Source organism: Rhipicephalus microplus, chromosome 1, assembly GCF_043290135.1.
Source record: "Rhipicephalus microplus isolate Deutch F79 chromosome 1, USDA_Rmic, whole genome shotgun sequence".
Taxonomy (NCBI): domain Eukaryota; kingdom Metazoa; phylum Arthropoda; class Arachnida; order Ixodida; family Ixodidae; genus Rhipicephalus; species Rhipicephalus microplus.
In genome coordinates, this window is record NC_134700.1 from 277,091,872 (window position 1) to 277,106,087 (window position 14,216).

The window sequence follows — 14,216 nt, forward strand, 5'->3', positions numbered from 1 at the left end:
TGAGTTCCATAGTTACAGAGGCCGCCACTGGATGCCGCCACGTGCCTGCGCGCTCGCTAGCTATCTGAGCGCGCGTTCAAGGAAAGAAAAAAAATATATTCGTGGTCATGATGCGCGCTGATTAACCCACGTAGCTTCTTCCCCACTCGTTCTTTATATTTCCTTCATCAAAAAGAAGAAAACAGATGAACACTTGGGCGAACCTTCAGTGGCATAAGACAGCAATCTCGTATATTTATCTAGAAGCTTACCTCAAGTATAATATAAGCACTCGTGCTAGCGCATCCTTGTCCTTTGTTTGGTTTCTAGCACTTCTTTAAAAATATATGGCAAACTTTTTCAGCAATTCATGCTTCAAAGAACTCGCATATTTAATCACACCTACGGCCGCTGGCACAAAGCAGATATTGCCAAATGAAACAAGGACTTGAACTTGGTCAATGTATCCATCGTGGATGCGTGGAGAGGTCAAGATCAGATAAATGTGTTTGCACACGCGCCCTGTAGTTTTAAAGTAAAAAAAAACACGTCCACGCTAACTTTCACGCTGACGTCAAGTAAAAATAGTGTTCATACGACTAATTTTCACTAATGTCAAATGAACACAGCTAGCGCGACTGACACCAAATAGAAAGTGACGTCTAATGAACACACAAATAGATAATTGTGCCCAAAAAGCGTTCCTCAAAAATTTTAACAGCGTGAACAAGGGAAGAAAAGAAAACATAGCTATGTCACAAAATTCAAAACAACAAAAGTGCACCTAAATATCATGCGCAAAGGCGGAATAACAAAAATTTTAAAGAATGCAACAGGAAATTGGGTTTTCATAACTGTAGTAGCAGGGGCCGATGCCATATTGACGTGGGAGAGTTCCGTCCAACTGCCGTGGTCCCGGATGTCCCGAAGGCTCGGGCAGCAAGTTACGAGTCCACGTATGGGTCAGGCCATCACTGTAGGCCCAACCTGGAACCACGATTGTCGTTATTGCACTCCACTTCCAGAATAACGTCGGGTTAACTCACAGGCCCGTGCCACCTTCCTGTTTTGCACATGTAGGCGCGCGATTAAACACATTGCTAGAAACTGCAGTGATCGCGTAACAAATCAAAATGCGCGTTGCATATTCATGCAGCTACATCGAGCATGATGCAGAGGACGTACTGTGCCATTTTCGCTTCGGTTAATGACGCCTCGGGCTTGCTTTCCCATCATTGTGACACAGCGTATCTATGCATGGAAATATGTTATAATAATAATAATAATAATAATAATAATAATAATAATAATAATAATAATAATAATAATAATAATAATAATAATAATAATAATAATAATAATAATAATAATAATAATAATAATAATAATAATGTTATTGTTGTTGTTGTCGTTGTTGTTGTTGTTGTTGTTGTTGTTCGCGCCAATGGGTCCGCGAGTGGTCAATTCCCCAAGGGAAAGCAAATTGGACCGCAAGTGTAAATAGCTTGCTTTGAAGCTTTTTTTTTGTAACATTTTATAACTCCTGAACACACAACCCAGCGGATGATAGAATAGAACAACTCAAAAGGACGTGACGCCCACTTATCGTGACCCCTCAGGTTGCTTATAGTTTTCAGTGGCCGAAAATCTTTCCGATAGCTCTATGATAGGGTTTAAGATACGCGAACATCGCTAAAATTGAGCCTAACGAAGTTCAGTGTGCGACGATTAGATGAGCTATTAACCGTAGGTCTCTGACACGTGGAATATACGACACATGGTTTTTACTCACTTTCGTTATCGCCGGAACCGCCGACGCAGGCCCGATAAGCGAAGGTGTCGTAGCGCCATCTTGACGGTGAACGGTGCCCACTGACTATTTCACAGATGTGTTTCAATTTGATCGTATTCAACCGACAGCCTTGCCATTTTGTATCTTTAACTGGAGGAACAGTGCTACGGTGTGTGCATACGAATGAGCAAACGGATGGGTCGGCGCAGTCGAAGTTTTACGACCCTATCAATTCACATCGCGATAAACAACAATAACAAAACATTCGTTTAACAACCCATGAAAGCGTCGCTCAGATCATCTATATGGTTCGATTCAGCATCTGCACGTTATCAACTGCACCGTATTCCGTGAAACAAATAATGTCGAATCAAAAAACCTGCTAACTCACACGACAGATGCTGACCAGCGTCCGCTTGGTTGCCGGGGGATAATGAAACAGGATAAAGGTACTGGGCAGGAGGAACACGTGGAGCTGCGTACACCTGGCTGTCAGAGGCGAGGCACGACGAGTAGAGAAAGCATTCGACAGGAACACTCGGGGGTGCGTGCAACTGGTTGCCAAGGACAACGGATGAAGAAGACGAAGAGCGAAAGCACTTGGCAGGGACACGCGGCGAGGTCGAAGAAGTTGAGGCAGTCGCTGCTGGTCGACGATGCTGCGCGGCCGGGCGTTGCGGCGTTGTGGCCGCCGGGGTCTGCGGATGGCCCTGCAGCGCGGCACCGACTTCGGGCCCAGCAGCCACGAGCTGGCCTTGCTCGAGCTGGTGCGGTGGCACCCGGGAGTCCTGTCCAAGCCCGGCGAACCGCGGCTCGTGCTGGTGGTGGCGCTGCGCTGGATCAGCCATTGCCAGGACGACCCGCCTCTCGTTGAGGCTGCGCTTGAGGCACTCGGATCGCTGCTTCTTCGGCACCGCGCCGGCCTACGCGAGTGCTGCTTCGAGCTGCTCATGAGCGTCTTCCACCTGCTCGCATCGCCGTCGGCTTCGGTGCGCCACAAGGCGCTCGGCTTGACGCTGGTGAGCATGCGCGTGTATACTTTGCAATGCGCAATGTCCAGCGCATGCGCGTTTGTTTTTCTATATATCATGTGCGTCACTGCGACGCGGCGTAAGGTTTGGACGGGGCGCGGAAGCAGACATAAGCGCATCGTACATTCCGTTGGATTTGTCTAGAATGGCATAGTCGAGCAGAAGACACATCGTTTTCACAGCGCAAGAAAGAAAAAAAAAAGCGACAAAAAGGGAGTAGCTACAAGATGAGTGCTGTCCACGAACTCTACAGAGTTGATGGACAGCGCTTGTCTCGTAGCTTCTTGCGCTGTAAAAAGAAGTGTATGCATCTACACGATCCTACAGAGAAGCCACAACGTCGGTTCCTCCATTCAGCTAGGAGGCATGGTCCTTCATGGCGCGGCGATGACGCAGGTGCGTGCTCTGGAGCCCAGTTCGTACGTAATGCCCGCCATGTCCATTGCTCGCACGTCTGGGCTCCTGAACGCGCGCGCTTTCTGTTCGCGTCAGAATCTTCGTTCATTATTATCTGTGTCCGAGTTGCAAGTTTAGTTGGTTATACATAATGAACCATGATTAGTGAATAATTTTGGCGGTAAACATTCATTTTATTATAGTTTTCATTCTGTGCCTGTTTGCTGCACCGTACGGACCTAATCACCAGTGCGGTCGGTGCGTAAGTGCCTTAGTTTCGTAGTTCGAGCCCGATGGTCTACGGGTCATTGAAAGGCCTACACACATGAAGAAGATGGTCGCTCTGCTTTCGCGCACACAGATTGATTGATTGATTGATATGTGGAGTTTAACGTTCCAAAACCACTACATGATTATGAGAGGCGCCGTAGTGGAGGGCTCCGGAAATTTAGACCACCTGGGGTTCTTTAACGTGCACTCAAATCTGAGCACACGGGCCTACAACATTTCCGCCTCCATCGGAAATGCAGCCGCCGCAGCCGGGATTCGAACCCGCGCCCTGCGGGTCAGCCGCCGAGTACCTTAGCCACTAGACCACCGCGGCGGGGACGCGCACACAGAAGACCAATCCAGAACAGCACTTGTTCTCGTAATTTCTTCCTGCGTGTTCGTCTTGTCTATTCGCGCTGCATTCTACCATGGATTCATACTAACTATACCCTTTTGCAGTCTTGGGCATTGCTGACAAGTAGTCAAGAATAATAGAATCAAACCGTGTTGTCGATCCATTTTTCTTGGCTACTTGTCAGCAAGATCCCAGATTGGTTATTGGCGTGAGCAAAAAAGCTGCGACCATCTTGTTTATGCCGATATTGCAGATTGACAGGGCGGAGTTTATGGTTAGGTTAACCGTGAATTTACTGCTTAAAAAAGAAAACTTTTATTGAGGTCCCGAGAAGCTACGCGGGTGGCCTAGGTTGGTCCCTACGCAACCGGTCGCTATAGTCGTATATGTATTTTCAAAAAAATACAATGACGCGTCACCCTTGCATAAGCCTCATTATCCGCCTGTTCACTTCGGTGGAATCATGTTACGCATGCGAACTTGGCAAACATGGACAATGGCGATGGTACGAGAGTGACTACACATATAAGTATCTTCGCTCTCTTGTGTTAAACTCTTTTGCTGATGATCTGTCAACGACTTCTCGGCTTTGCGTGAGGTGGGACTGACTTCTCCGTGACTGAGAAGTGTGGCAGCTTGGGCTAGTTGGTATGGCATGACGATAGTTATAGCGCAAGAACAAAACGACGACACAGAGACAAGAAGGACACGAAAGACACGAGCGCTAACTTCCAACTCAGTTTATTGCGCAGAGCACGAAAATATATAGAGGAGACAGTAACCATATGATAAAAACCATATGGCACAGAGAGCAGAACATGAGTAAGAGAAAAACAAAAACAAACAACACAAAAACAAAAGCACTGAAAAACGGCAAAGAAAAACCTATAAGTCTTTCGTGTCCTTCTTGTCTCTGTGTCGTCGTTTTGTTCTCGCGCTATAACTATTCTCCGTAAGGTTGAACATGAAATCCCCTTTCGTCTAATACGTACTTTTATTTTCGTGATCGGGCTCAAATAATTGAAACTCGTGCAATGAAAAGGCTGTTTCAATTGCAATCATTGCAATGTATTTCACCAATTACGCCTTCGGTTCACTTCGGTTACACCCGGCAAGCTTTGTCTTTCAGATTTATTTTTATCGCCAGCATCGCTGTTCTTTATCAGTATCAGTATATTATTGAGCTCGAAGCGTCTTGGGCTCAGAATTCCAGAGCAGATTTACAAAAACTTGACAGGAAGCTAATGATCAGCTGAAGTGTAAATAGAAAGAGATATGGACGATAAATAACAGTGCGCTCAAAATCATTCGTCAGCATATTCTGGTATCGCTTCAATTTGCAAAAAAGGAAGAGAAACCTAGAACGAAAGGAGCCTCGCATGCTGAGTAGCACAAATCGAACCTGAAGTGACAAAATGCGGATACCATTAAGTGCAACGGCTTATCCACTCGAGTGAGTGCTTTCACGCAACTGACGTAAGAGCAGATCGAACCAACTTGCACCGGTGCATGTTCTCTGGTCTTCCATCATGCATGATAGCCTATAGCAGCTTCCGAGAAACTTATACAGAAACACAAGCGACAAAGAAAAAAAAACTATGATCGATTCGTAAACGCCGTTTTGTGCAAAGTAGCGGCCTCTGCTTAAACTGAATTTAGGCTTCGAAAGGATCAAGGTGGTCGTTGTGCCTGTCAGAGGTGACTTTTGCAAATAGGCTATGACGAAACGTAACATATATGGTCGTTTCGATCACTTGATTAGAAAAGGCAAACATGGGACCCACAGGGACTGTGACTTGTTGACAAAGCGGATATGAATGTATGCACAATGGACATTCAAGTTAAATAATGTGCTCCTGTCTCATACATGGCTCCTACACTCCTCGTTTCTGTATCGTCCCACAACTTCAGCAGTACAAGCCACGGGGATAAATAAAAAAAAAAAAAGAGAGACGGACAGAGACGCTGCTGATGTCGCGTGAAGATCGCAGCGTTTCGAGATGATGACAGCGAGCAGTGTCGGTTGTACGACGACGAGAATGACTCGAAAAAGTAATCGAACGTCATTCTTTGGGAAAATGCATCGAACAGTAGGTGTCAGTAGAGCAACTGCTGAATATATGCATAGGCATGCACCGTTATTTCATCCTAATCAAGACTAATATATATATATATATATATATATATATATATATATATATATATATATATATATATATATATATATATATATATATATATATATATATATATATATATATATATATATATATATATATATATATATATATATATATATATATATAAGGGTAACTACGCAGTAACGTGTGTGCCAGTGACGTGTGTGGCCTGCTACACCAATGTCAAATTAGGGACACCAATGTCAAATAGTTTACGTGAGAGAGTGAAAGTTCAATGTATGAAAAAGACAATATTATCAACAGCAGTGTCCTAATTACCGAGCAATTAAGTTAAATGCACGAGAACATATGCGCCGCAGTATAAATTCTAAAAATGATGCTGATGGCATCAAAGTTACTGCCTACAATTAATCTCTGGTAATCGAACTATCTGCACTAAATGAAGAACCTTCCGTGCATGAAGATACGTACTAAAATGCTCCTTGTTCGTTTCTGTTTGATTCATGAAAAAAAAAAGGACTGCTGGACGTTACTATGGGGAATGACGCGAGTGGCTCAAAAGTTCAATTTTCGCCTGGTTAAATTTAGCGTGGCTCGATGCACGCGCCCCCGCGGAGAAGTAGATATCGAGGCACTCTAATTAAACTGGACAGGTCGTGCCGTCTAGCGGGGCCCAGTTGAACGAAGCATGTCTGCCATCTCGGAGCCAATGGCGGGAAATTGTCCAATGGCCGTTGTTGCTGCTGTGTGGCCTCCACTGCTTTAGTTCTGCAGCTACTGGTGTCGGCAGCCGCGCAGTAAAGCCGAACAACTTTGTACGCGGCAACAGTGTCATGAGACGTTCCGCTTGGGCGGGTAATTTGAAGTGCGCTGACTCGATGCGGACCACTGAAACGTGATTTCATTTCAATTTAAGCACTTCATTGGACTACCATTTTAACAATTAGCGTCGGCATAATAGTTGCCTGTAGTGTCTTTGTAAACCATGAAGTCATGATAGTCACAGGTTCTGTCGCCCGATCGCAATGCACGCTTGTACTACGCATTTTTACTGCGACATTACATGTTCAATTGTGAAGCACGGGCATAGGACGCGTGCGTTTGTGAAGCATGCGTTACTCTCACACCGCTTCTAACCAGAGAAAGTTTTCGCTGCATTTCAAAGCAGACGCGTCATTCTGTGGCAGAACACCCGCTAGCCACGCAAATGACCCAGGTTCGATCCGCACTCAGACCTAGATGGTTTATTATTTCTTTTATTTGCATGTTTCTCTATTTTCCGGTCACGGTACACGATGATTTTTTTTTTCGCTCACAACCAACAACACCGACGCCGGAATTCCAGCGAAACGAGCTCTTTAACGCTGTAGCGTTAAAGAGCTCGTTAGAGAGCCCACTTAGCGCTGTAGCGTTAAAGAGCTCGCTATCTCGTTAAAGAGCACTTTAACACGTATTAGTAGCCTCAAGAACGATCTTTAACCGCTGTCGCGTTAAAGAGGCTCTGAAAGGCCGCGCTTTCAGCTTTCGCTGTGACTGTGCTCTGCGTCACGCAGGCCTGTCGATTTTAGATGCGGAAGCATCTTATACTCGCGCCTTGTAGTGCACCGTCCGCGCCGTCCGCACGCTTCTCGAACATTCGACAGCTGACGCGCGCGCATGCGCCGTCGCCCACTCTTCCACCATCTGTGCATCCCTTCCTCCTCTACACACCGCGCGCGCTTCACTCCTCCACCATCTGTGCACCCTTCCTCCTCTACACACCGCGTTCGACATCTACAATTCTCCTGATTCTCCAGTGGACGCGCATGTGGCGTCGCGCTTCGAGAACATTCAACAGCTGACAGTGCATTCGCCGTCGTGCTGTATATATACTCAAGGTCGGCGCTCGCTCGCTCAGTTGCCGCTCGTCGGTTGGTTTGTACGGCGCGTCGACGTCCAAGGTCGCGGTGAAATGAATTCCAACGAATCCACAAACACAATGATCGACGTCCCTTCGACCAGCGCCGCCCTTTCGCATACGTGTGTACGTGTTCACTCATTTAACACCCCCTCCTACAACCACGTTAACCAATTTAGCCATCGACCCAAGTAAGTCGCAATTTAACACCACATTTCACAACCACGTTAACCAATTTAGCCATCGACCCAAGTAAGTCGCACTTTAACACCCCGTTAACCAATTATATGCTCCGCATCCTCCTCAGTGTTCCCCCGAGGGAAGCTGCGGGCAATTTTTTTTGTTTACTTTATTGCACAGAACTTTGCCGGTCTTCGGAAGTCCTGCGTACGAAAATACTAAAAGCATTCAGTCGGGAAGGAACCGCGGCACCCAACATAGCGTGCACAGAAGAGTAAAATAACAACCAAGTGTCACAGAATGCGAATTGTGTGACCAGGCGTCACACAATATAAATTGCGCGACGAGTAGGTCGTTGAGTACCATCAACCTTATTACAAAGCGCTCAGCCATACTTCATCGTCATCAGCCACCGATTCAATTAATAGCGTAGTGGGTACCTATCCAGCGTGCTCCTATTAGTTGCCCCAAAAACGACCTTTTGTTCTCATCACATAATTTTTATTTCCAATCCTGACTTATTTTTCTCCACGCATTGACCCAGATTACACAAACCACAAATAGTATTTGTTCAAACATTATTTGATCCTCTAAATGTACAGGTTCGCGATCTGCTTCCTTTAACTGCATGCGCGACGAAATTCTCCAGAAATTATTTACCGTGATATCTTCCCAACTCACGCGATAGGCTATTACCTAGCGGTATGTTAAATGGTTTATTGCAGGAACATTCAAGTACTCTGCGATCAAATGCCATTATTGCAATGGACACATCGCAAAGATGAAAAATCAGGCGTCGGAATATATTGCCCTGTACTGGACGGGTCATTCTTACTGCCGCTAACCAGATTTTCTTCCTGTCTTTCTTGCTGAAAATATGGCAATAGTATTAGCTTTGCGCAAGTTAAATACTTCGATTACAGTCATAGCAATCATAACTGACTCATTATCTCTATGATCTTCTCTGTCCACATCCGGTGGCCCACCCATACTGAAACTTTTTGAATCCTTGGTTACCTGCCATCTCCGAAGCATTCATTTAATCTGGGCACCAAGACACAAAAGTTCGTTGTCAAGTGCAATGGCTGATTCTCTTGCGAAAGCGTCGATTTCGTCACCGATCATTCCTATTTCCCACTTACAGTACACAGTTCGGTGGCGCGATTTCGCACGCTTAAAATCAAGCAAAATTCACCAGACCCTGCACTGACGGCTTCTCCAGAGTACAGCCACTTATTTCCCTGACGCAGCGATCTGTCTAATTCAAGGATGATGGAAGTTGCCGTCACAAAATTTCGTTGCCGCGTTACCTACCTCAGTTTTTACTTGCATAGATCACATTTATTGAATTCCGCTATGTGCATTTGCTGTAATCAAGAAAAAACGATTAGTCATTTTTGATTATCTTGTCGCCGTTTCCATTTATTCAGGAAAAGCATATATACTAGCACCACCTCTTCAAAAACTAGGCCTGGAATTATGAGAATCTCCTCTTCTTTTGGCGCTTCTACTATAGGCACAGCCACATAGATGTTTTATTCGCCGTTAAGGAATACATATCTTGCTAAGTTGGAGGTGCACTACATATTTTCAAATTCGCAATTGGCACTTCAAATCATAATTAAATAACTAGTGGCCTATAGGCATGAAGCGACGCGGAAATTATCGAGAAAATGCACCTTATAATTGGCAATTTCCCTCCACTGGGTACTAGCCATGTTCAACAACAACAACAACAACAACAACAACAACAACAACAACAACAACAACAACAACAACAACAACAACAACAACAACAACAACAACAACAACAACAACAACAACAACAACAACAACAACAACAACAACAACAACAACAACAACAACAACAACAACAACAACAACAACAACAACAACAACAACAACAACAACAACAACAACAACAACAACAACAACAACAATAACAACAACAACAACAACAACGTTCCATCTTCCGCTGTTACTACACTGCGCTTTCCGCACAGGCTTGTCGTTTTCTTTTTTTTAATCGAAGTTCTTATTGCAGTTTCTGCACCAACAACACAGCATGTATCTCCCCTCTCCAAAGCTTAGGAAAGCGGTACGGCTAACAATTTATCACTCACTCACTCACTCACTCACTCCCTCACTCACTCACTCAACCAATCAATCAATCAATCAATCAATCAATCAGAGCTTTAATACACAATAAATATTTGAACAAACATTTAGACCCTTAGCTTATGGGACGAGTTAACGGCTTGATCGAATTGATATGCCGTCATACTCGTATGAAAGTCAAGTTCTTAAGCAGGGCTGCAATGGATAGTTCAGTCATAAGCGTGCATAAATACGAGGTGTGAAAAACACACAGAAACGAACGATACTTAATGAGTAGCTTGAAAAAAAAATGGAGTTGGCAACAACTGTTCTGCTGACATAATGACACATACCTCCTCTATTCATGCGGCCAGTTTCGGCTTAACACCGGTGACCAATCACGCCAGTTGTGAGTGCTGCATCATTGAGCAAACACGTGCCACTGGGTCTTCCCGGAAAATTTTCGAATTTAAAAAGCGAGCAGTGGTGAATCAACATCAAGTTTCATTGTGAAGCTTAAGGAATCCACCACGAAAAAAAATTTCAAATGTTCACAGAGCTGGGAGCTGGGAGGGGGCTCTGCTCAGCTCCTCATTCGAACAACAACTGTGGGCCGTCCAGCGAGCCGAGGAAGCCGCCCGAGCCCAAGGGCTCGTGGCCGACGCCTAGGCCCGCCCCAAATCAACTTCGCTGGACTTCATAAATAAAGTTATTCTTCTTCTTCTTGTTCACAGAGGTTTATCGATCATGTGAAGCTTTGTCTCGTGCACGTGTGTTTTAGTGGCATAAATGGGTTTCAGGAGGAAGGGACAGCGTGGAATATGATAGACATTCTGTTCTTCTAAGGTCAGCGGTTCAAGATAAAAACATTGCCCAAGTTCTTGATGTGATCCATGGTGACCGAAAATTAAGTATTCGTACAATGTCAGAGCTGGTTAACTTGGATGGGGAAGCTGCTCGACGCATTTCAACTGACGAATTACTAATGAAGATTTGTGTGAAGGTTGTTCCAAATGATCCGATGACCAAACGTAGTGACGTAAATACGTGTATGCGTTTATGTGTGTGTCACACCTGGTTATGTAACCGAACACTCAAGAAAATAATACAGATGGAAAAGACAATCATGAAATATATTGTAGAAAGCAAAACCAGGAAAAACCAGAAAAATTACAGAAAACGCAGACTGAACTTACGCACGTGTCCAGCCTTGTTCCCTTTTTGTCTCCGTGTTTGTCAACGCAGTTGAAAAAAAAATACGGTGATTGTCAACTCAACTAACCTGACTTGGTGCTCTAGAAATGGCTGACATAATTAAACACACACACACACACACATATATATATATATATATATATATATATATATATATATATATATATATATATATATATATATATATATATATATATATATATATATATATATATATATATATATATATATATATATATATATATATATATATACACTGTGTTGTTGTGATGCCCTTAATCTTCCGACGCTCTTGTTGAAAGTACCGACTGTCTGTAGGTCAATGCACGTGCGTTTAAAAGGACGCCATCGTCGATGACTACAACCCACCTGCTACAAAACCGGTTGATTGTAGGCCTTGTTATTTATCGAGGAAAACAGTTCGCACGTTTTGCACTCACGATTGTCATTTAGCACTGCACTGTATCCTCTGTCACACGTGTCTGTTTTGAAACAAATGCGTACGACCAAATCGCGTGCACTTTAGACACTCTGCGCACGTAAAGCATATTTTCATAAGCTATCGCACTACCAAACAAATAAAATAACTCGAACAGAATATATTTTTTGAAGATATATCGCTGCTGTGGCATTTGCTGTCATCACCGTATATATTTGTGTAGCATGCACTAGCCCAAGATTAGCTTGCCCAGTTATCGTATATATATATGAGATCTAACAGACAATAATGCCAAGGAACATTCCTTGGCATTATTGTCTGTTAGATCTCATTAATATTGTGTCAAAACACGGAAAAACGAGCCCTTATGTATACACTTCTTTATATGTATATATATATATATATATATATATATATATATATATATATATATATATATATATATATATATATATATATATATATATATATATATATATATATATATATATATATATATATATATATATATATATATATATATATATATATATATATGACTGGACCACCAACCCACTGAACAACCATAGACCCCCCCCCCCCCCCTCGTCAGTATGCCTATACTTGCCACCGCAGCCAGCTTCAAGGTCGTTGCGATCGATGAATTATAACTGATCTTACATGTACGCAGTGCTGCAAGTTCACTTGGCTTTAACGCATTTCAATCCACTCTGTACAACTCTCATCACTGAATGATTGAATGAATGAATGAAGGAAGGAAGGAAGGAATGAGTGACAACGTCTATTAGGATGATTTTCACACACTAGCTGACTTGTTTACATAAATGTTTCACTATTGCATAGCGTTTGTATACACTGAATTCAAGCTCATTTCACTCAAACAACGTGTAGTATTGTGCGTGGCTTAACGTTTGCACGGTAGTGGTATTTGTCATGGCAGTGTAAATAAAGCAGGGCATTGACGGCGTCCTCAGCATGGCCACTTATGAGAGCCGTGGTAGCTAGTGCAGCCACAAAAATAAACGGTAGATTCTATAAGATTCTGTAATTACAATATTTTATGTAATTAACACTTCCGCGCAATGTTGACAGGCTTTTTTTTACGATCTTTTCCCTGTTCTTGTGTTATTCAAATAAAACTTTCAATTGTGAGTCGGCGCTCGTTTGTGTCCCTTTTGTCTTCCGTCTTCGTCGTTTTCGCGCTGTCACCAAAAATGATGTACGAAAGCAGTAGACGCCTGACATATGCATGGTGAGTCAGTGGAGCTGCTTCAGCAGCGCTTGAGCGTGTATGAATCTTGCTGCATCTTGTTCGGCTTCCCTAACGCACGTATTTGTCTACAACGAAACAACGCAGATCCTCCTGGAGGTGGACCCAGTGTGCGCGTCCCGCGAACTTCTCTACCTGGCTGCCACCGGAGACCGGCTGCAGCGCCTGGCCACAATGGTGGCCTTCCGCCGGCTACTATGTCGCGGTCCGGGTCAGCCTTTCAACGTTTGGCTGCTGCCCATGCAGGCCCTGTACGAGCTGTACCTTGAGCACGCCGAACAGCCCGCCGACGACGTCCTGCGCAAGGAGGGCTGCCTCGGTCTCGAACTGCTCGAGCACACGTGCGAGCACGTGGACCACTCCGGAGACTGCGCGACGCCCGAGTAATTAATGACGCTGCGCCCGAAAGACTATACGCACCTTCCTGCTGTAGATGGGAGGCCTACGTTTGAAGCACAAGGCACGCGCGAAGACGTCGTCTGGCTCGTCTCCTCGAAAGGTCCGCCGCCATTGCACGAGCACGACGGGCAACGCAGTTACGCATCAGAGAAGGGGTCGTCACAACTGAACTCTTTTTCGCTCGCCTCCAAGAGACGCGCGCGCAGTTAATCGTGCAGTCAGCGCAGTTTTAAGCGCTGCTTGCACATGCGCGGCCAGGGAAGCATGTGTCAGCGAAAGAGCGTAGTGGTGTAACGTGAAGGCTGCTTTGCCTTACAAGGGAGCTGGCAAACATGGCTCGCACGCGTTGAAAGAAACTGGTTCACCTTGTCGGAGGGTGAACGTATAGTATCCGGAGTTATCTCCCTGTTATGGATTTAAATAAGCATGCGCCAGTCGCGCGTGCTATAAAGCGCGTAGCTGACGACTTGCACCTCTCACCACTTCCACAAAGTCATTGACTTCTTCTACTCGTGTCTGTCATATGGTTCAGAGAACAAGTGAAACGACCTGCAATTCCCAGATGGCCCGGTGTCTTTTATGGAGTGAATCAGCACGAAAACAAAGCAACACGAGCTGAAATCCCATCTGATCATTTCACTAATGCGTGTGGAATGTTTATGAAGCCCTCCCTCACATGAGGCGTGGGGGAGGGGGTGTAGGTTCGTCGCAGCGTCCCCGTCCCTGTTATGTCAATTATGTGGCCGACATTGCGC

General features: G+C 44.6%; 1 protein-coding gene across 3 annotated transcripts in view; it reads right to left on the reverse strand.

Annotated features, from left to right (window-relative positions):
- The window catches only part of mtgo (miles to go), a 93,880-nt gene extending 91,245 nt beyond the window's left edge, over positions 1–2,635 (reverse strand). For 2 of the 3 annotated variants that reach the window (XM_075895407.1, XM_075895405.1), the window contains exons 1-2: positions 2,163–2,635; positions 835–966 (exon numbers count right to left, since the gene is read on the reverse strand). In XM_075895407.1, the coding sequence (XP_075751522.1) occupies positions 835–966; positions 2,163–2,619 (589 nt within the window). In that variant the 5' untranslated portion in view covers positions 2,620–2,635. The remainder of the gene's footprint in view (positions 1–834; positions 967–2,162) is intronic. The other variant, XM_075895410.1, reaches the window with a different exon arrangement.
- Positions 2,636–14,216: the final 11,581 nt, after the last annotated feature.